At 33.5% G+C, this 22,022-nt stretch overlaps 3 protein-coding genes across 4 annotated transcripts in view; 1 reads left to right on the top strand and 2 right to left on the bottom strand.

Moving 5' to 3' along the window:
- LOC125050976 (dedicator of cytokinesis protein 9) overlaps positions 1 to 22,022 on the top strand; it is a 47,442-nt gene that overhangs the window by 13,645 nt on the left and 11,775 nt on the right. Inside the window, exons 18-29 of the mRNA XM_047651084.1 lie at positions 471 to 541; positions 1,110 to 1,269; positions 1,850 to 2,086; positions 3,077 to 3,194; positions 3,994 to 4,137; positions 4,514 to 4,731; positions 5,302 to 5,538; positions 6,156 to 6,316; positions 7,121 to 7,241; positions 7,893 to 7,985; positions 8,450 to 8,580; positions 9,248 to 9,389. Of these exons, the coding sequence (XP_047507040.1) occupies positions 471 to 541; positions 1,110 to 1,269; positions 1,850 to 2,086; positions 3,077 to 3,194; positions 3,994 to 4,137; positions 4,514 to 4,731; positions 5,302 to 5,538; positions 6,156 to 6,316; positions 7,121 to 7,241; positions 7,893 to 7,985; positions 8,450 to 8,580; positions 9,248 to 9,389 (1,833 nt within the window). The remainder of the gene's footprint in view (positions 1 to 470; positions 542 to 1,109; positions 1,270 to 1,849; positions 2,087 to 3,076; positions 3,195 to 3,993; positions 4,138 to 4,513; positions 4,732 to 5,301; positions 5,539 to 6,155; positions 6,317 to 7,120; positions 7,242 to 7,892; positions 7,986 to 8,449; positions 8,581 to 9,247; positions 9,390 to 22,022) is intronic.
- On the bottom strand, positions 9,529 to 17,588 carry LOC125050979 (venom acid phosphatase Acph-1-like). Of its 2 annotated transcripts, none has more exons than XM_047651087.1 (10): positions 17,468 to 17,588; positions 14,606 to 14,721; positions 13,745 to 13,812; positions 13,011 to 13,118; positions 12,745 to 12,826; positions 12,218 to 12,375; positions 11,712 to 11,894; positions 11,426 to 11,546; positions 10,402 to 10,646; positions 9,529 to 10,021 (listed from the first exon to the last, which is right to left on the bottom strand). In XM_047651087.1, the coding sequence occupies exons 1-10, from the start codon at positions 17,503 to 17,505 to the stop codon at positions 9,872 to 9,874; spliced, it is 1,269 nt and encodes a 422-aa protein (XP_047507043.1). In that variant the 5' UTR covers positions 17,506 to 17,588; the 3' UTR covers positions 9,529 to 9,871. The 2 variants fall into 2 exon arrangements, with proteins under 2 accessions (XP_047507043.1, XP_047507044.1); XM_047651088.1 differs by lacking the exon at positions 17,468 to 17,588 and adding an exon at positions 15,327 to 15,507.
- Positions 18,069 to 22,021, bottom strand: LOC125050980 (venom acid phosphatase Acph-1-like). Its single transcript, XM_047651089.1, has 7 exons — positions 21,793 to 22,021; positions 21,072 to 21,182; positions 20,686 to 20,925; positions 19,773 to 19,955; positions 19,292 to 19,412; positions 19,016 to 19,227; positions 18,069 to 18,508 (listed from the first exon to the last, which is right to left on the bottom strand). Exons 1-7 carry the CDS (start codon positions 21,937 to 21,939, stop codon positions 18,341 to 18,343), a joined length of 1,182 nt encoding a protein of 393 aa, XP_047507045.1. The 5' UTR covers positions 21,940 to 22,021; the 3' UTR covers positions 18,069 to 18,340.

Genomic DNA, 22,022 nt, shown 5'->3' with positions numbered 1-22,022 from the left:
GGTAGTGTCCAAGAACTGGGTTTCTCCGTACCTATGGGATTTTCTTCCCATGTTATTTGCGATACCAAGGGGCAGAACCACCTGTTGCACAGATCCCCGTTTTATTTTACTTAATTTTTTCTCGAGATTATAGTATCATATCATACTGGTTTGAAAGGATAATGATATAAATATAGTGCGCCATGAGATAAAACTTTTACTTAGGTTTTAGTTTTTTTTTATTGTTCATTGTTACTTCTTGCACTTCACCCTTAGTACTTTTTATTTTATATATATTATGCCTGCTTTTCTAGTAATATCTATCAAATCTATGTTTACAAATTCGTAGGGGAAACAAAAATAAATTTTTAATTTATTGGAAAAATAAATGTAATTAAAATATAAAGTAATTTTACTTTAATTGTACCTCACAAGAGGCAAATAGTTACACAAAACACTGGAATATCTGAATAACAATTTCACTGTTTTAGATCCCGCAAAGCTGAAATTAACTGAAGATTTTATAATGAGACACTTCTTGGCTGGTATTCTTATTAAACATGTGAGTAAAAATTTTGTTTCAATATATTGTTTCCTTTATTAGCTAACAAGCTGTGGTTGCACGATGTCTTATAGCCTAAAGTTATCTCGGTTAATAAACTTAATTATTAATTAAATATATTTTTTTGTTAGACATGGTATCGTGGATTTTAATTATAAAAAAACTGAAAAACTGTGGTACATCATCTTTAGTCTTTAGTAGTTTTGGAGCCTATTTAAAGGGATCAACTAAATTGTTACCTCTTTATAATATTAGAGTAGATGATATACAATTATGTATATAAAAATTGTTATGTTTAATACTATAATTATGTATTTATTTATTTATTATAAAAAAGAAATCACTCAGATAATATACAAAGCCAAAACAGATTTCATTTACTAAACAAAATATACGACACAGAAAACACAAGTCAATAAAGTACGTTAATAGATTTAAAAAAAGAAAACTGAAATTAAACAAACTACTTAAAATTTTAAGCAAATTTTTACTACCGCTAAATAAAGCCAGTCATCCCGCTTCCAAAACTATGTCCTTGGTAGAAAATGTCAATCATAATTTGGTACAGGTAGAGCAATCACTCCGAGAAGCCCCGCAAAAGCGCCGTGTAGCGTTAAACGTGTTACGTAATTTACTAACGAAGCACGAACACGACGATCGGTACAACACAAGGCAGGCGAGAGCGAGGCTCGCACAACTCTATGCGCCTTGGCTCACTATTGTACTCGGTAAGATATGTACCTGTTTTAATAATAATAAAAGTTTGTGGTCAATATCTATAACGTCAATCAAACTTTTATCAAACTGTAAAAGTACTTTAATTGTGTATAGTTTATACAAACTTGAAGGCGCTCAAGACGAGATTGTAACTCGAGATACCAACCTGAAGCCTGGAAACTGTAACGTCAATCAAACTTAAATCTAGACAAGAGCTGTAAAAGCCCCTTTTCCGTATGGAGTTTGACATATTTGACAGCGCTCTAGACTAGATTGTGACTTATGGCCACTAATAATAGTTGAATTAGAACATTTAGAAACAACAATTAAATAGTCACATTTGGATTTACGTCTTTGTAACCGGCCTACCTACACCGTTTTTATACAACTACCCACAAGGTTCAAGAACTTTTTCATTAAATTTTAATGGGTTTTTTAATAAATCTTTTCGTATCTAGTCCTCTAAATGTTCAGTATCACAAAAAAAGTTAATCAATGATATTTCTCTACATCTGTCTACTTCAGAGGCAGATATTGTTGAACTATAAAAATGAGTCGTTCTTTAGTATGTTATTAACAAAAAAATTTCAGATAATGCCCACCGTTTGGTAACAAAATCTCTAGCAAGTCCCATATTAGAAAATGGTCATGATAAGGTAGACGGAGATCCGAGCGTATACCCCGTAATAAATACGCAAAAGGAAATCACCTCGGCGAACAGTACGCCACGAAGGAATCGATTGACCCTACATTTTGATCATACGCCGGTCAGGAATTCGGGTCACTTCAAAGAGCCACCCAATATTTCTAACAATATGTATGGAAAAGGTAATATTTCCTTGTAACATTTGGGTTGATGTGATTTTGGTGTTTGTTGGTTGGGGAAAGGTTTAAAAAGATTGTAAAGTCAAAAGGGTAAAATAAAATGGCTGACTGGAAAATATATAGAATAAATGCCTACTACAAGTTCTATTTATTGTAAAAGAAATAATATTTAAATTCACTTCGTACATTTCGTTTATTATTATTGAAGTTATACTTCTTTAGCCGCGGTATGAAAAATTGATGAGAGTGAAATTTTACGATGCGCTCAAAATTAACAGAATGAAGTTGCCCACGGAAGATGCTACGGCATTGGACATAATTTAAAAATAACATTCGAATAATAATATAATTTATGTTACACTTTAAATGTAAGAGATAAATAATAATACATATTTATTTAATTTTTCAAATGTAAACTGAACTTTATTGACTATAATGACTCCTTTTCCAGTCTTTGATTATTTTATTGTAATTAATTATTTGCATGCAATCAAAAACTATTTTTAATAATGCCAAAGAAGTATAACTTCTTACGCGCGTACATAAGTACACGCACCCTTTTTTATTATACATAGGACCCCCTACATAGCGGTAAGATAAAATCACGCGCTCAGGCAGATCTCTGGCCGAAAATCTAGGCAGCAGGAGAGTTTCACATCTCCCCTTTCATAAATATTATACATACAGTTGCAGCGTAACAATGAATAGCAAATAGCAATAGTCAAAATTGTTGTTATTTAATACACGATCTTAACGGAATGGATTGTTCCAGTTCCAATAAATTTTGTAATCCATTTAATTTTTACTATAGCGACTATCGACTCAATTCACATACAAACCTCTCTTTGTTCTAATAACTAGTAGTTCTATTTCTGTAGTTAGACATTTCTGAAAATACTAGAAACAATTATAAATTGTAATATAGTTTTTAAACACTATTTTGCAACGTATACGTGTTGTTCTTGTGTTGTTAAATAAATGTTATATTTGTAGATAACGTAAATAACATATCGCATAGTTCACTAGAGTCTGTGTCGACAATGTCGGGTGGGGACTCTCTACCAAGAAATACTCGACTGCAATTGAGCGAACTTGGCGATCAGGTTAACAGGTAAAATGTCTTTTTAAGATAAAAATAAATGGATTTTTCAAGATATATTATATTTTTTCAATATATATGCAGCCTTTGTGATTTAAAATCATTTAAATAATCATATGATGGGTTACCATAATGCACAAATTTAAGAGAATTCAAAGTAGTAATGAAACTTTTGATAATAATTTTAATCGTGGTACTTTTAAATGTGAAAATTTATTTATTACTACCTAACCCAGCAAACGTTGTTTTGCCATGTATATTATTTGTAGGAAACATTTTTCTTAGTTCATTAAAAATAACTATCTACATTTATAAAAAAAGGGGTTGATCGTAGAGGGATGAAAATTAGGGGTAGTATGTATTTTTATATGCATAAAAATAAGAACAAAAATGTTTGTCTAAAAAAATATTTTTTTTGGGGTGAACTCCCCTTATCACTCAAGGGTTTGAAAGAAAGATAGTAGCCGATTGTCAGACTTACTGAATATGCATACAATATGTCGAGCCGTATCGGAGGAGTACGGGAACGAACATTGTGACACGAGAATTTTATATATATAGAGATATCTGCAATTTAAACAAAAGTTTACATATAAATATATAAATAATAAATATATCATTTATTAAACTTATGCTCGACCTCTCATTGTGTCATTTTGTGTCTGTTACATATTTGTTCCGAACGTTTCTAACGTCTTTATGTATTTTTATCAAAATCTTTATTTAATCTGAACGTATACGTACGTCATAGATTAGATTGAGTTCTGAACTTAAATGTAACCTTGTAAATTATCTAATTGTATGTGTTTAGATTCGGTGTGATGTCCGCTGAAGAGGTACGGGATGTGCTTCTGTGTTTCTTGTTTGTGTTGAAATATTTGGATGAAGATAGACTCGTAGAATGGTGGAGAACGTATACGTCAGCTCAGCAACAATCGTTCTTTAACGTTCTAGAGTAAGTATGAAAGCTAACCCCGAAATGCAACAGCGTGCGTGGCGGGACAGGTCTACTACTGTAGTCTTCTACTACCTTCTGCTATGCTACTAAAGTTACATTACAGGACAAAAATATGGTGTTATCATGTTATAAAATAAATACATACTCCACGTTAGAAAATACACACAATAAAAACAATTTGTTGCTCGCTCATGGTTAGAGATCTGCTCTAGAATTGGTGGTAATTTGATTGATGCGTATGACAACAAAAATAATAAAAGTTTTGTATAGAAGTCAGATGAAGTATGATTTTTTACTAAAACATACACAAAAAGATCTGGGAAATGTCGATAATAATTTAAAAAAAATATTTTCAATAATTTGTTTATTATAGAATTTGCGCTGAGCAGTTCCAATACGTGGGAAAGAAGAAGATTTTGTCTGAATTAAAAGTGTCCACACCCGATTGTAATGACAAGTCGAAACCGATGAAAGCAAGGACTTTGCCGGCGAGAATGAGCCCACCTGATTTCTCTAAAGAACCGCCTATAATAGTTGAGAAAAATAATACAGTTAATAGAGAGAATTTGGTTAATACAACTGTGCCTACTGGTAAGATGATTTCTTATTCCGATATGATAAAGCAGATAGCAGCATGTACGATATTTTGATCCGTATATGTGCGATAGTATTGTTTTAAACTCGAAGAAATAGACTTTCTCATACAGATATACAATGTACAAATAACAAATAAAATATACTATTCGATTAAATTAACTATTAAGTGTTACCTATTTTTATAACTTTAAAATTAAGAATTACGAAAAGAATATTTTTCTAGGCTCGTAAGTGCCTTTTAAGAATTGGTACGCTCGTTTCTTGAGGACCCTAAGTCGAAATGGAAATACTTCAGTGGGTAGCTGGTTCGCCATATTGGTGGTTCGCGGCAAACACTGTCTTAGAAAATGCTTAGTTGTGGTAGACGTCGAGGTGATAAGGGTGGTGTTTAATTTAAAAATATGTACTACGCCAGTCTTGTAAAAACCTTTTGTACATTTAAACACTTAATCCTAATTTAAATATTGAATAATATATTTTGAAACATATAATCTAATTACACCTGTACACCCTGATACAAAAAAGGCACTGTTTTTTTTTCCTCTATAGCTCGAATCCTTTCAGAACTGGAAGCAATGTCGGAACTTGCAGTGGTATCTGCCGGTTGCTTAGCAACCGAAGTGGGTCTCACTATTATAGACCGTGCTTGTCTCTTTATGAAAAACCTGGGAGCTGCAGAAGGACAATCCATCAAGCCATATTTGAAACTTCTACAATTGCCTCAAAGCGAAACGCTTTATAAACATCTCTTTGCTGGTTTAAGAGCATATATTAATCAGTTTTCGGAAACATTGTTTGACGGTAAATATAATTTTCTTGTGGTATTACTTTGAAACGTATACAACACTATATTACGTAGGTACATTGAATATAAGCTTCGAATTTAATTGCGTCATTGTGATTGCCAAAAACTTAGCCACCCGTGACCATGCTTATTGTAACACGCAAATTTCGGGACAGCATTATGATTTAAAAAAAAAATCAGTGGCGCTACAACCTTTTTAGGTCTGGATCTCAGATTTCTGTATCTGTTTCATGATCATTTGTAAATCTAATAGGCAAGTAGGTGATCAGCCATTTGGTTTCCTTCACCGTTCGACCGAATGTTAAATGCACATAGAAAGAAAGTCCATTGGTGCACAGCCGGGGATTGAACCTACGACCTCAGTGATGAGAGTCGCTCGCTGAAGCTTAGATAAACATTGCTTTATTATTTAGAAATTCAAAAAATGCCAAACAATCTGTGCGCTTAGTATGTTTTCCCACTTTATTCTTAACATTAGCGGCCTTTGTTTTATGGACCTTGACTTAAAAAATGGGTTCTTTTTTTAAATTAACAGGATATATCAAAAAACATTTTAATAATTTAAGTATTTTGTATAGGATGTTTGTTTTTAATTTTAAGTCTACATTTTCAGGTGGCAGCACACTCTGCGCGGGTATAGTAAGTGCAGTAGTGAAGCTTTGTGAGGCAAGAGCGGCGTGGCTTCGTCGCGAGGCAGCCGCTGCTCTATATTTACTGATGAGGGCTAACTTCCAACATGCTACGGGTGGAAACCTTACTAGGGTTCACCTTCAGGTAATCCAAAAATTAGTTATTATTTTATTAGTTAAGTTATACAAAATTATTTTCTATAACTTAACTTGAATATTCAATAATCTAGTTCAATGTTAAAATTTAATTTACACGATCTGATTTTGATTTGCAATGAATAGGCTCCAAAACTGCAGGTCTGGTTTGAAATATTCTTTTAGCATTTCACCGACGTTGAACATAGGCTTCTGAATATTTAAAAAAAAATGGGTTCTGTATAAAGATTCCTAAATCGCGTACTCTCCGGAAACTATTGACAATACATCATAGTGATGTAGTACAGTTTTACAGTCCGCGAAGCCCAATTAAAAAGTCTTAACCGAGATAAGCTTTAGGCTATAGGCAATCGTGTATGTGTAATGAGTGTGGAACTGCAGAACACAGTGGGGTAATAACTAGAATAAAGTACCCCCGTAATATAATATTTCATAGGAATAGAGTGTATATGGAAAGTGATAGTCTAAACTTCTAACTAAAGTCAAATTCAAATTTAAAAATCATTTATTCATTTTGTTAATGCAATGTACACTTATGAACGTCAATAAAGAAAAACAAATTTAGTTTGTAAGGTATTGTATTTCTGTAATAAATAAATAAATGATTCTTATTTTACATTTACTGCCAGTTCTCAAATCAAGGGCGTAGAACGGACTCTCCACCACTCTTTTTAATCGCCATGTTTTTTGTTTTACTAAATGTTTGTATGGAACTGCAACCATTACACCATGTTCCACATGACATGTTTCCGTAATTAATTATTAAAAATACAATATAATATTTTTAACATAGGTAATTATTGCGGTGTCTAAACTCCTAGACAACTCAACGGCTCTGAACTGCAAACGTTTTCAAGAATCTCTCTCGGTCATCAACTGTTTTGCCACAGGGGATAAGGCTATGAAAGGAACAGGTAATTAAAACAATTTTTTTTAATAAATTCATGATCTATGATAGCATAAAAATATAAATATATAATAACTCTTATTAGCGTTGCCTCCTTAGCTATGTTTTAATTTACCTTGTCTAAGTAGCGTGTATGTTCATATAAAACCTGTAAAAGTCCAAAGGTCAACCTGCCAGCGCATTTATATTCTTCTAATTTCATATGTGAATAAATATGATATTGTTGGAATTGATATATTTAAATCTCTAGGTTTTCAACGTACGTATTTATTTTGTATGCAAATGTCACGGGAAGTAAAATATCGAGCTGTTTTTTGGCTTAAATCAAGTATTTTGCAACTGTCCAAGTTTCATCAAAGTCAGTTTAGTAATCTTTGAGATACTCATGTCTCCATTACTCAATTACTCAAATAAATTTGACAGGTAATTAGAGTTTTTTTTTTAATTAGTTTTATGTGTCAATAGTAGATTAATTATCGTGTTATATTTACTTGAGGATTACACTTGAAGAAACACTATACTAAGTGAAATTTAATATTTATACGCGATGACTTAAACCAAACACGCGTACAGTTTTTTTAAATAAGTTCTTTCTCAAGAAGCAAAATTTGTAGATATTTTACGTTATAATAATTTTATTTTCATATTGATATTTTAGGTCTTTCAAGCGAGGTGGCTGAACTAATGCGTCGCGTACGCACAGTTGTTGGGGCAAGAGCTAGACTTGCTGGTGCTGCGGGAGGGGGAACAGGTAAATTGTATTTTTATATGTAGTGCACTTGATTTCTTACTATTCTTATAATCACCAATTCAAGGTAGTAGAGCAATATGTCGGCCTTGTAGGTAACAAGGCCGACAACGCACTCGCGAGCTTTCTAGCATTTTGAGAGTCCATGGATGGCGGTATCATTTAACATATATTTAACATAATATGCCTTCCTGTTTGCCCCGTATTCTACATATAGAAAACAATAATGAATTTCTGTAAAAGAAATTATATTGTAGATTTATGCCAATAAAATCCGGCTCGAAGGACCAACTTTTGTGTTTGCCTATTAAATCTGACCAAATCAAACATTGTTAACTAAGAATTCGAATCCTTACCCTTTAAGAAGTCGAAGCAATTAATTATTGCTGCTTGCACAAGATTTCGAAACAGAAGTATGTCTATGCTCATTCTCACTTTAGATTTAACAATTACCAATTTGTATTCAGGAGCTGGAAGCATTCAACTATCCGAGCTCCAATTCGCCCTCGCTGCCTCTTGTCGTGCCACGCCCCGTTTACGTCACGCATGGCTTGCGACACTTGCTGATTTGCATTCGAGGAACGGCGATCATGATGAGGTAAATGTCTATTCAGGCGTAAGCTTAATGTATGTGTAGATCTGGTATATTCTTATCAACATAGGTATAATTAAAGCTGGCGGCACATATATAATATAGGAAATAATGCAGGTATTGGACGTCCGGTTTTTGTGGAGCTCCATTAACAGAACTCATTTTCTCTTGTGATAGAGTTTGATAGACTATAAGAGATATCTAGTGTAACCACGTAGAAGCTAAATACGTAACTTTAATGATTGTCTCAACAATTAGTTAATTTCCTGGTATTAGCATTCTATTTAATACTTTTACCGCCAACGCTAACAACGGCAACGCACTCGCGAGCCCTTTGGCATTGAGAGTGTCCATGGGCGGCACTGATGGTATCACTTAACATCAGGTGAGCATTCTGCCTGTTTGCTCCATGTTCTATAAAAAAAATATCACAACCTTAATTTCGAATAGGTATATCGGCACTGATGTTGAAGACTTGGGATTGCGTTGTTCGAACATAATATATGTAGGGACTGGAGACGCCCGTAAATTTACGCAGCTTATATTTATAAGACTTATTATGTATAGCACACAGCTTTTCAGTATAAATCCACAACTTGAAACAGTAACGAATGAAAACGGGAATATATTACTTCAGTATAATTTTTTTAATATTCTTAATTTTATTTTTCAGGCAATGTGTTGCCAGCTCCATATAGCAGCATTGATAGCAGAGTATCTCAAACTACGCGGCGTACAATGTTGGGGTGCTGAAACATTCGAAGATATATCTAAGAACATTCCCACCGATGAAACGGGACTCAAGATTGATGAAGGTAAGGAACTATTTTATTGTTAATTATTATTATCATTGGTTAAAAAAATATAATTTTCACATGATTTGTAGGTCGGATCTTTGCGTATTGCAATTATATATCTTATTTAGGTTCAACTAAAATCACAAATACTTTTTTAAATCGCCTTTAATACACACGAGATAAATAGGAACAAGCCAATTGTTTAATCTAATCTACCAAAAGATAGGCACGGGGGATGTCCACATCTGTTTACAAAAAATACTTTTAATAAAAAAAATATAACTAAGTATTAGTAACTTAGTATAATAATAACACTTCATCAGATCATAACACATCACAATGTCACAAAACAAGAAGACAAAAGATATAAATGGGTGGTTTTACTGTCAAAAGCAGTTTCTTCCAGACAACCTAGACGAATCCAAAATAACATCTTGTTGCGATTTTTATGTAATAATTTATTTAATATGTAGCAAGACAGATTTGGACAATCTCCTATCCTAAGTAGGAACAACTTCACAGTCTTTCTTATAATCTAAGGAAACAATATATTTGGTCGAGTCTTTGAACGTATCGAGGGGACAAAACGCGTTGCACCCAGGTACTTCCATAAGACGCGGTTCAGCGGAGTCGTCATCCCAATAATAGATCTGAAATAAATGTACGCTATTAAACTCAAACTCAAAATATCTTTATTCAAGTGGGTAACCAAGTACACTTAACTCAAGTTAAATTAATCGTAAATTTACATTTACTACCAGTTCGCAAGTCAAGGGCGTAGAGCGGGTAAGAAGAACTACTTAAACTTTAAAGCGAAAGGAATCCACTAGGGGCTATTTTTTATCTAAATAAAATTATGTAAAAAACCTTAAAGTTTAATTTATATGTTCATAATTGTACCTACTAATAAAAAATGGTACTAATTTGACTTAAATACTTTAAGGAATGTTTTTGTAAGCATTATCTATTTTCATCATAGAAATTGTAATTGAATGACCCACAATTTCTATGTCCAGCAAGTAACAGTTACCTTAAATCCATATTTCTGTCCATCCGGTAAACTTTTTTGATCGGTCTTCTTAGCAGAAGGTAGTTTTTCGTGTAACTCAAATAACAAGGCTGCTCCTGGGTCGGGTAGTCGTGGCGGAGGACCCACACAAGCTGATAGCAAAGCAGCCACAGATACAGGGGTCCCGATACGAACGATTACCGCTGGGCTATTCGATTCCACTGTCTTTGATTCCGCCTCTTTTATTATTTGCTTTAGTAATGCACCTTGAAAAAAACTCTGATTAAAACTACAACTTTGTCACTATCTTAGGCACTGATTATTGGGTCCAACTTTAAAAAAAAAATGTGTGCGTGTACTAGGTGTACACACGTAAGAAGTGAAACTTCTTTATGACCTTATTTTTCGAAAAATGATCTACTATATGCAACTTTACAGAAATTGATTAAAAGTTAAATTAGATAAAGTTTAACAAAAGGCTTTTATTATCATAGACATGAATACAAATACAATTATTTCATTTTAACTTATTACTGTACTACTATGTAGTACTAAGATTATTACAGAATTTCTTTAAATGTAATAGAATTATTAGTATTACTATCATTGTTATCGTTATTATATATTTTTGTTACTAATGGCTTCGAATCTCTTCGGATCAACCGTGGTAGGGACAAGAAAAAGATGGCGCTAAACCGAAAAATGTGTGTAAATTTTTTTCCAACGCCGATAAAGAAGTTTGACTTCAAAAAGCAACATGGCGCGTAACCTGCTACAAAATTTCTCCCATACGTTGATAAAGAAGTTTCACTTCAAAAGATGGCGCGTAGCGGAAAAATGTGACGCGTAACGAAAAAATGTTACACTAAATTTTTTTCCAACCCCGATAAAGAAGTTTCACTTCAATAAATATACAAGAAGGCAGAAACTGTGTCAACTGGAACGCTTTTCACATATGTACAGAAATAATAGTTAATATTTTTACTTACAAGATTTGCTTGCTATAAAAATCAAAGTAGTGTAATAGATGAATAGGGAAGTATACCTCCACTAAGTTTCCTGAGTAGATTATTTTGAAACATCATCATATATTCCAATCTAGCTACATCTAATAATTTTCTTTTGACGTGCTTAGCCCATTTCGGATTTGGTACTTTAATGTCTTCCTGTAAACAAGGTCAATAAATATTTATTTTGAGTCTATAAAAATCGTATAAAGTCTAGATTGATATATATATTCTATTACGAAAATATTGAAACGAAGAAATTCAAAACAGATTTCAAAATCGTTTTACTGATTTTGGTAAAATAATATGTTTAAAAACAGTTACCTGTATTAAAAACAAATTGCTTAGGTGATACGCGTCTTGGGGTGTAGAAAAATTTGTGCCAGTGAGATGTGCAACTTTATTAAATAAGTCCTTATATGGCGCCAATAGACCCTCTTCCATGTATGCCTTTAAGAGTCTTTGTTTTTCTTGCCCATATCTAGGACAATTGTCTTCATATTGCAACTGAAATTTTTAGAGATTCCTATTAATTGTTCTTTAATCGCGTGGGTATAATAAAATAAATTTCTTGTCGAACATTAGGTTACCAGTCGTGGTTGGTATAGTGTTACTAGAGACAAAAATAGTCTAGCTTATGTCTGTAATGCCAATATTTAAGTGGCTTAGTCCTAAATTAATAAATGGTCATATAGTCTTTATTTAGTGAAGCGTAAAACAGTCAAAAGTTAAAGTCCATAAAAAAATCAAAATCGCTTAAAAAAAGGTTTTACTGTTGCATTAATAATAACATATATAATATATAAAAAAATCTATAACAATACACTTACGAAATCTTCATTTCTCGTGGGATATATGTATGAGACTGGCTGCCACATTAATGTATCATTCCACTTTTGTTCTGGTGGCGGAGGCCATAAACCAGCTGATATCAACAGAGCTGTCATTTTACTTAACCTCGTATCAGATGCTATGACCATAGTGTTATCTGTAATCAGTGTGTCATTTGAATTTTGTGAACATTTCTTGGACATTGGAAAATTATCTTTATTATATTTTATACATTCACACTTAGTCTGATTAATCCTTCATAGTATATATTTTAAAAGTTGATCGTTACTTATTACTAACGAAACACACACACATAAACATAAAATAATTATAATAAAAAAAAATTACAAAAAGTTACGGAAAGAAAAAAAAGAATTAGGTACATTTTAAGTGTGTAATGTGTGTGTGTGTTGTAATTGGCTCTGGCTCAGCATTATGCTGTGAAGCAGACGTGTTCCACAGCGCTGGTCATTCTGCCAGAGACCACAAGAGTTATATAGCCTATTAGAATGATTGAGTTACATACCAGCTATGTAATACGGTCCCATGAAATCATTGTATCGTTTACGAAGAAGAGCACCCATTTCGTATGTCAACATTTTTCCTTCCTGAAACATAGTTATCTACGTGTGTTCTTCTATTTTTTTTAATCCACAATGATTTTATATAAAAGTATCAACATACAGTTGGATGTAATAATCTATATATTAAAACTTTGCCTAGGATTTTAAGATTTATGGTGACTTATATTTTATAACCATTTCCTCCTCGTATCTTACTTTAATGACTTACATTAGTCAAAGCACCAGCTCCGTATGGAACAAAGACGTGGTCAGGCGGTGGTGTCCCCAACATTGAGAGTTCATGCTCGTTCGGAGTGCGCTCGCCGTGAGACATCAACTGGAATTAGTTATCAATTGAATGCAATATATAGCAATTAAATATAAATTGCTGCATACAAATCACTGAAAAGTTAGCTATTTTATATATCGTAACGAATAGATACTCTTTAAGATATGATTGATAATTTTTAACTTATACTTAGCTTCAGATATCTCTGTATGTTATTTTTTATTGCTTAAACATTATAAATAAACTGTGTAATAAACACTACAAAACCACTAAGGGTTGCCTGGTGCCTGAAGGGGTATACTGTACAAATTCCTTATAAACTAAAAAGTACAATCAATACAAAAAACGGAGCGAAAACAAAAGCTAAGGAAAGTATTCATTCGTCTTCGGACGTCAAGGCAGAATACGAAGTTCCATCCGTATCACCTCGACTTACGTCGTTCCACAACTGGGCGATTTTTTACCGCCACCATGTGGAACCAGCTGCTCACTGAAATATTTCCGAATCAATTCAGGGTACTTAGGGTCCTTCAAGAAAAAAACGTACCAATTCTTAAAAGGCCGGCAGCGCACTCATGAGCCCTTTAGAAATGTGAGTGTCTACGGGCGGCAGTTATCACTTAACATCAAGTGTAAATTGTATTCTAAATAAAGTATATTTAAATTAATCTTACCACGTGAACTTGTCGTAGTATTGTTACCTCGACAGTGTTATCCTTCATTAGGATGACAGCTACGAGGGCTGAAAAGAGACAATAGCGTATTAACGATTCAATAATACAGCTAAAGCACTATTAAAGTGGTATTATGATTTTCTAACTAAAAGTTTTCTTCGAGTAGTTATTGCTATGCGTACTTGAAGAAAAAGAGTACCGAGAGTATTTTTACGCCGGCTTTTTCTCTCGGCCTACACCCTCTTGTCTTCTTTGCCGATGAGTAGGGATGCCTACAAATTCAAATTTAATGACGTGGAATAAGTGATACATGTATCTTATGTTCCATAATAAACACATTTTATTTTTATATTTAGAAACTATGAACACAAATCAAACCAGACTTTTACAGAAATAAAAGTTTTGCTAACGTAGTTTTTGGACTCCAAAACCGCTTTTGAAAACTAAAGTAGTTTCCAAAAAATATAATATAACCGCTACTTTGTTGTAGCAAGCATTATTCAATTACAAAAGTGACGTATCAAGGGTGAGATTTAATAGTGACAGGTCTATTCTTAGATCTCGAGGGGCTCCATCATTCCATCATCTTCATCCTTGATGGGCACTTGTTACGTATATGGGTATCATGCGTCGTTTTCCGGTTAAGGATTGTTTATTGCCTGCAATTGTGTTAAAGGAGCTTGCTATGAATGCATCGAACTGATACTTGCGTGTTCTTCCTTTTTACAGTCTTCCAGGGGGTCTTATGCATGTAACAATAAAGACAAATACTTATTGCACACTCGACTATTCATTATTAAATTTGTCTCTCGAAATATATCACGTAATTGGTCTTTTGGTAATATTATGCCACGAACGTACCGGCTATGAGCGAGACTCCCACCAACACGCCAAGACAACAGCAGGTATGTTCAGTGCGCATGCTTGATGTCATCTGATCCGCGTTGGTCGGCACCTCCTCGCGACCGCCCTCTTTCCTATAAAAAACATTATGCCCTTATTATCATTGAGAATATATCAAAAATACAACATAAATTAGGTACATGTTAAGATTTTCTGTATTTTAGCTGTTCCTTTTTGAAATATGCCTGAGGTATATGTAATATATTAATAATGCTGCCAGCGTTAAAAGTACGCTGTCCCAGAGACCAAACTTTTTAAAGTTGTTTTAATTTTCTTTTCATTAATTTTTAATTATTTTATTATTACTATTTAGGTTAAGAATATTGTAAATACTATAAAAGAAAATAAAATTGTAAATATATTTGTTATGATTAAAGTATTAAAATGTAAATATTAATTATATTTAATTATTAGAAATACATTTCTTATGCGTTACCACACGAATACACTCTTATCCTATTATAGAAACGGTTTGATTACTTTATTTTATTAGAAATATTGGCGTACTAATATCATTGCCATGCAACCAATCATATAATAAATTGTACATAAAGAAACCAATTATTGTATATTTGCACCTAATATGAACCTTACACGTAACAGGTACCTCAATTACAAACGTGTGCGCAACATCGTAATATCAAAAATTCCATACGAAATATTCTTCTAATGCACTTACATTTTCCTTTGCCGGACTGACAACTCTACATTGTGTTTAAAACAATATTGATTTGTATCGATCACTTGATGCTGCACATAATAAATTATTGAATCATATCACAAATATATTGTTGGATGCAAGTCCGGAAGTGCACGAGTCGCGAAGTGCTGTCCCACTGTACGTATGCCGGATTCACGGTCGATGCGACCTGGTAGAGTGCCTAGTGCCGGTTTTATTCAAGTACAATCATAGCTCTTGGAAATTAAAGCGGCAATACAATTGTTGGGACGTTTATAACTTATGGTTTCTTTTCATTCTTTAGGTATTTTCTGTCTTAACATAATAGTTGAAAATGCCAACACAAGTCTAGGTATTGCGCCTTACAGTTTATCGTTCTCGTAAACGTTAAGTGCCATTGTGTCTCGCACTAGGCCTTTTTGATTGACTTGATCCAATCGATTGTACCGTATCTATTTACACACCGACACAGTAATTTGCTATCTGCTACACTGACTCCCCGGCTACGCCCTTGTCAACGTCAATTTGAATGGGATGTTGAGATTTTATCGTCGCCTCTATGTAGATTACATTCTATTTAGAATCGTATTATATTTTTATATAAATACAATTTTTCATCAATGACTCGATACTACAATGGATCCGAATTTATCCCACAGTATTGAATGCAATATGCACTTGAAGCAATCGTTTGTTCGTTTGAATGTAAAATATCGTATAAGTATTTATAACTAGTGTGTAATAGTTTCTATTGAACAGTGTATCTGTTTCTTCTCTTCTTCTTCGCAAACTTCATTACTGAAGGTCGTGCTTGTTTTAGCCCTAATCGATACGTCGACTTGCTGTCTCCACACCACTCTATCCTCAGCTTGTCTCCGTGCATTAGGGATGTTGAGACCCATTATTGTCTTTACCTGGTCAGACCAACGGGTACGCGATCGACCCCGACTTCCCCTGCCAACGCTCCTCCCTACCATTACCAACTTGTCGAGACTATTTGGTTTTCTACTGGAAATATGGCCAAAGTAGCTAAGCACCTACATATTTGTAAATGATAGTCGACAGTCTTGTGGTGATTTTTAGTTAGTTGAGAATGCCTATATCTTTTTGAGTCCGCTGCACGAATTGACCAGGACTCTGATCCGTAAAAAAATATGGAAATATCTGTTTCTTAGCGTATTCCAAATTGTATCTAATATTATATCTCGTCGTGACTTTTGTCAAACTATATATATTTTCTAAAGTCTCTTCATCGGTAAACATTGCGATCTAGCCTAACATACCACTAATGGGTCATAAAAGTCTAAACTAATTTACTCATAGGATATTTAAACACTACTTACAGTCTATTGAGGGGAAGATAAAGGATGGGTCAAACTATATATAAGAAAATTGTTTCACAGTCTTTAACATTATCATATTTACGATTGATTCAAGCATCATAGTACGCCTTGGTTTAACATATACTGTTAGGTAGGCGAAACGACTAAATACATAATTGTTTTTTCGAAAAAAAAAACTGTAAAATAAGTTTAAATTCTCAGTGAAAAACAAAACACTCGTCCCGTAATCTCTAATGCGCAATTGATCATTCATAAAAATTCAGTTTTTAAAGTAAGTTTTTGTGTGCCTTTTTTGCCAATTTAAAGTTCACAATGAATGGTGTGAGTTTTAATGAAAAAAGAAGAATTTAAACCTTCAATTTACTGATAACTGGATAATACAACCTATTATGGTTAATAGCCATCCTTGGATCTGTTACATTGATAACTCTTTATATCAAGATACTCCCTGTTCACCTAGATCAGGCTTCTGTGCCTGCCTGAACTTTCACCGTAAGAGCAACTGTCAATAGCGAACATAATTAAATTCATTGTTCGCTACTGTGATTCGGAGAGCTTAGGGTTGAGGAATGCATGCAAAGTCTGATACTGTATTCAAACAAATATTTTTCATTTCATACGTTTCCTTGGAAACCCTACATAACAGAGCTATATACGTGATTCTATATACAAATAGATTTTCCCTATTAATGTAATTGTTTGGCTTTTTTTTTTCTACAATCTAATTTTTTTGTTGTAAAGTTTGATGTATTGTTATATAACTCTCGTATTTTATTTTAAAATAAATAAAATACTTACTTAATACATAAGACACTATGCAAACGAACCATTTTCATAACACTAATGTACCCAGAACACTACATTTCTATATTAATTGACTATTCAACATGAACACGGTAATAGCTCATGCAAAGTCGTTCGTTTGTATAACATTGGTTTAATTGCAGTATTAATCATATCTAATCAGTAGCTATGTATTCTCTCATTCAAAATTTAAGGTGAAAGATAAATCTTGTGTAATGATAAATAATTAACATGTATATTAATAGACTTTAATATGATGAAATAAGGGCGGCCCCCTTATTTAATGTTTTCTTTTAATAATCAAAATTAACAAATTTATTTCTAATAATACGTTTTGAAGAAATTTTCTTAGTGTCTTACATTTGTTATCATAAGTAGGATATGTTATTAAAACACTAAATTATCTATCACAGGAGCTTTTATTTATATAAGTATGTCGTAATAAGTAACATAATAATCGCACTCAAAAAAGTTGTCAAAAGTTCATATTATTTTGAGTTTTATCCAGCCAAGTTAAAGGGCCAAATCCATCCGATACTTACAGTGCTAAGCCTCGTAATGTTAGGAAGAGACTTGGTAAAGTAAAACAACGAAACGATTAAGGATACCGTTTAATTGTGATGTGTTAACAGAATTTCTAGTCCCACGCAATGCATTCTTTTAATTAATCATTAAAAGGAAATGATATTATCTTTAAATTTGTAAAAAAGTATGTATTTTATTGACCGGTTGCATTTATTTTGTCTAGTTTAGGGCGTGTACAATCAACACCGTTGTTTCTATGACGTACGAAATATATGCATGCAAATATTGTTTTTAAAAATTACAAAACTGAGTCGCTACACGTTTTGATTCAAATTTTGAAATCTATGAAACAGGTAGAAAGCATTGTTTTTTGAAATCACTAAGCGATATAACGTAATCTTTTGTGAGGTTTATGAATGTATCATAATCACAAAATGGCTGCCCTCCACAGCCTTCTATTGGTAGCACGACGCCAGGCTTTCCTGAGTTGACATCTGTAGCGTAGACGGCCTATAAGAGTAACAATTTTTTAAATAGTTATTCTAAAAATTAAAAAAAAAACTATATTCTAACCATTCAACCGAATTGATGATCTGCTAATTATAGATATTTGATGTCGTAGGTTCGATCCCCGGCAGTGCACCAATGGACATTATGTCTATGTGCGCATTAACCATTTGATCAAAGAGTGAAGGAAAATATCGTGAGGAAACCGGCTAAAATGATTGTAGCGCCACTCGTCTAATTACAAAACGAATGTTATTTTTTATTTCTTTTTATACTCAGAAGATCTGATTAGCAGTTTCTATATTTAATAATAATTATTATTTACATAATAAACAAAGGTATTACTAATATGTAATTTTTAACCTAAATAAATAACTTATTATGGCGTATAAATATTTTCTGTTGTCCTTAATAATATAAAACTCTAGTAATATAATATCTAACGTTTTTACGTTGAAATTTCACAGACAGAATTTCCTCGGTGTACGCCGGTAAAAACATAAATCGTACCGTAAACCCATACTGGCCAGTTATGCGATTTCTTCTAAATTCGAGTGATATCGTAGCTCCATACATCGGTTGATGTGGCTTAAACACTCTGACGGCTGACATAAAGGCAGCCACATTATTCTCATGGGCCGAAAACAACCACAGTTTCGGTAAATCTTTGTTGCCAGCGATATTACTGTTTGTTGCGTTTATTATTCTCGTTAGAAGCACACCTGTAATAGAAAAACATATTATTTCGTATTAAGTTTTTAATAGATATGCGCAAGGCTTTTTTACCTGCTGATAGTCGAATCATTTCACTGTTGTAAAATTGCGTGATATATTCGATTAATGTTATTTCTTTGATCTGTGGCATCACATCATTTACCCACGCGGGTGGTGGTACACCAACATTTTCCTACAAATATAAATAAAATAAATCAGTGATGCTATCATCTTTTTAGGTGTGCGACTCAGATTTCTGTATCTGTTTCATGATCATTTGTCAATCTAATAGGCAAGTAGGTGATCAGCCTCCTGTGCCGGACACACGTCGACTTTTTGGGTCTAAGGCGAGCCGGTTTCCTCACGATGTTTTCCTACACCGTTCGAGCGAATGTTAAATGAGCAATAGAAAAAAAGTCCATTGGTGCACAGCAGGGGATCGAAACTACGACTTCAGGAATGAGAGTCGCACGCTGAAGCCACTAGGCCACCACTGCTCAAAAATACTTTGATAAATGAAAACTTTTTCTATTGATATAATAATTTTGCTTACAAATGCCTGAACTAGGTTGTCTAAATAAAATGCATCTTCCGGTGTGGTGATGTTGACATCAGTCTTCGTGTTCAGGAATTCATACAACCCCTCATACGGTTTCATCATCTGCTTTATTTCGGGGAACGCGTAGACTTTCTCGCGTATTTTCAGATAACGCGGACAATTATAATAGTAAAGGAACTAAAATGTAACAATAAATTTTATTGAAAATTTTGTATAAAACTAGTCGTAGCTGGAGCTAAAATCATGTTCAGTCCGGTTTGATTTGCATTTAACATACCTAATTGTCTCAATCTATTGATTACCGTTAGGATTATACAATTAGATAAGATGCTCTCAATTAAGCTCTAGTTGAAAGGAAGATGAGCCAATATCACGTGATATCGATATCGTTGTATGTACAAAAAGCAATAAACGATTTTAAAACAAATGGTGACTTTCACCAGTATAATACTTGAAACACTAATTTTTAAAGTGTACGACCAACCAGGTTCCAGAAGATAAACCACTCCTTGTATGAATTGAGAAATTCGTTTTTACAACAAACTTCCAAGCGAAATTAGAGAATTATTACTAAATAAATTCAAAGGTCTCGTTGAAAGTAAATTAATCAATAAAGCTTTTTATAAATTTGACGAATATTTTAATGATCCTTATACTTGGTATTGATCTGCTCCAGTTCAAACCATTTGTATGGCTCAAAACTTAGAGATTAAAATGAGTGCCGGAAAGTTTCTTGCCAGTTCTTCTTGCCCGCTCTAAGCCCTTGACTTGCGAACTGGTAATAAAATTTCTGACGTTCATAAGTGTACTTGTTTACCTAAGTATATGAATAAAGTTATTTTGACTTGACATAAATCTGATTAGTTTTTTTACCTTTACCGGAACTAGCATTTCTCTTTTAACTTACATCGTCATTCTCGTACGATGGTGTGTCATAAGGAACAGGTTGCCAATTTAAACTGGGGTTCCACCTTTGTGCTGGCGGTGGTGGGTACACGGCAGCTAGAGCGGCGAGAACTGTCATTTTGGTTCGTGCATACCCCGTAGTCTGTATGTATATTTCGTCAGGTAGGTACAGACTGGAGATAAGATTGCCGTAATGTTTTCTTATATATTCGCCGATTCTGTATGCGCGCTGTTTTCCCTTCTAAAAATATGATATTATCATTAAGAAAAAGTTGGTTCTTGTTTCTGAGGACTACGAAATGTGGATGTACCCAAGTAGATTTAGTCGATCTTTGAGCATTACATCTTACTCCTTAAAGAAAGGATAATTAATATAGGATAACTTACGTTGGTTAGAGCTTTCGCTCCATATGGAAAAAGTGTGCTAGTGGTATACTCTTTTGATGGAAACCTTTCCATCTCATCTAAGTCTGGGGTTCTATCTCCGTGTCGGAATACCTGTATAATTAAAAACTATGGTGATAAATACATAAATGTATTCTTTAAATTAAAACTTGTTTGTACGGTGGATAACATCGCGGAGAAAATCATTAAAATTGGCGATGTGGGCCAGGCACCGAAGGCTGATTACTTTGTCAATATATATATATATCAATTTTCTTTATGTATATATATTATATATATAAAGAAAATTGATCAATGAAAAAGATGCAGAAACCTTAGGACACCCAAAAAGGGTTTTAGTATCACTGTCTTATTATTATTGTTAATTTATCAGTATTGTTCGCTCTATCGCTTGGCTTACGATATATAATAGGCATAGGTTTGCAATTGAAAACGTTTCAAGGTTTCGGGAAGCGCAGTTCTCATTGGATCTATTGCGGTGACCGATTTAGATATAAAATGGTCCCAACTTGTATCCAGAAGTTATGGGATACATAGTAGTCATGAACTTATTTGTACCCTTAATTCTTGAAATTGTAAAGAAACGCTTTTAAAATATATATATATATATACGAAAGAGTTACTTTACCATCTGATTACCTCTTGACAATTGACGTCAATATTTATAAGCTTAACGATCATGCTACGCTTTCATGATACATACCACAAAAGCCATCAAAACATCAGTGTTAGTCAAGTTGTCTCCTAACTCGAGATTGTTATCCTGTTCCATCCCCATTCCTATGGGAGGTGAGCTGAGTTCACAAGACACAGCCACTAGGAGTAAACAAAATACAACAAACGAACCCATCTTATGTAAGATATGACTCTGAATTGGGTAGCGCGCGCTACCGCGAGTCGAATTCGACTGCCATGCTCCTGACACTGTCTAGT

This window comes from Pieris napi, chromosome 7, assembly GCF_905475465.1.
Source record: "Pieris napi chromosome 7, ilPieNapi1.2, whole genome shotgun sequence".
NCBI classification, from domain to species: domain Eukaryota; kingdom Metazoa; phylum Arthropoda; class Insecta; order Lepidoptera; family Pieridae; genus Pieris; species Pieris napi.
The sequence above is the reverse complement of the archived record's forward strand: the minus strand, read 5'-3'. Positions and strand labels throughout refer to the sequence as shown.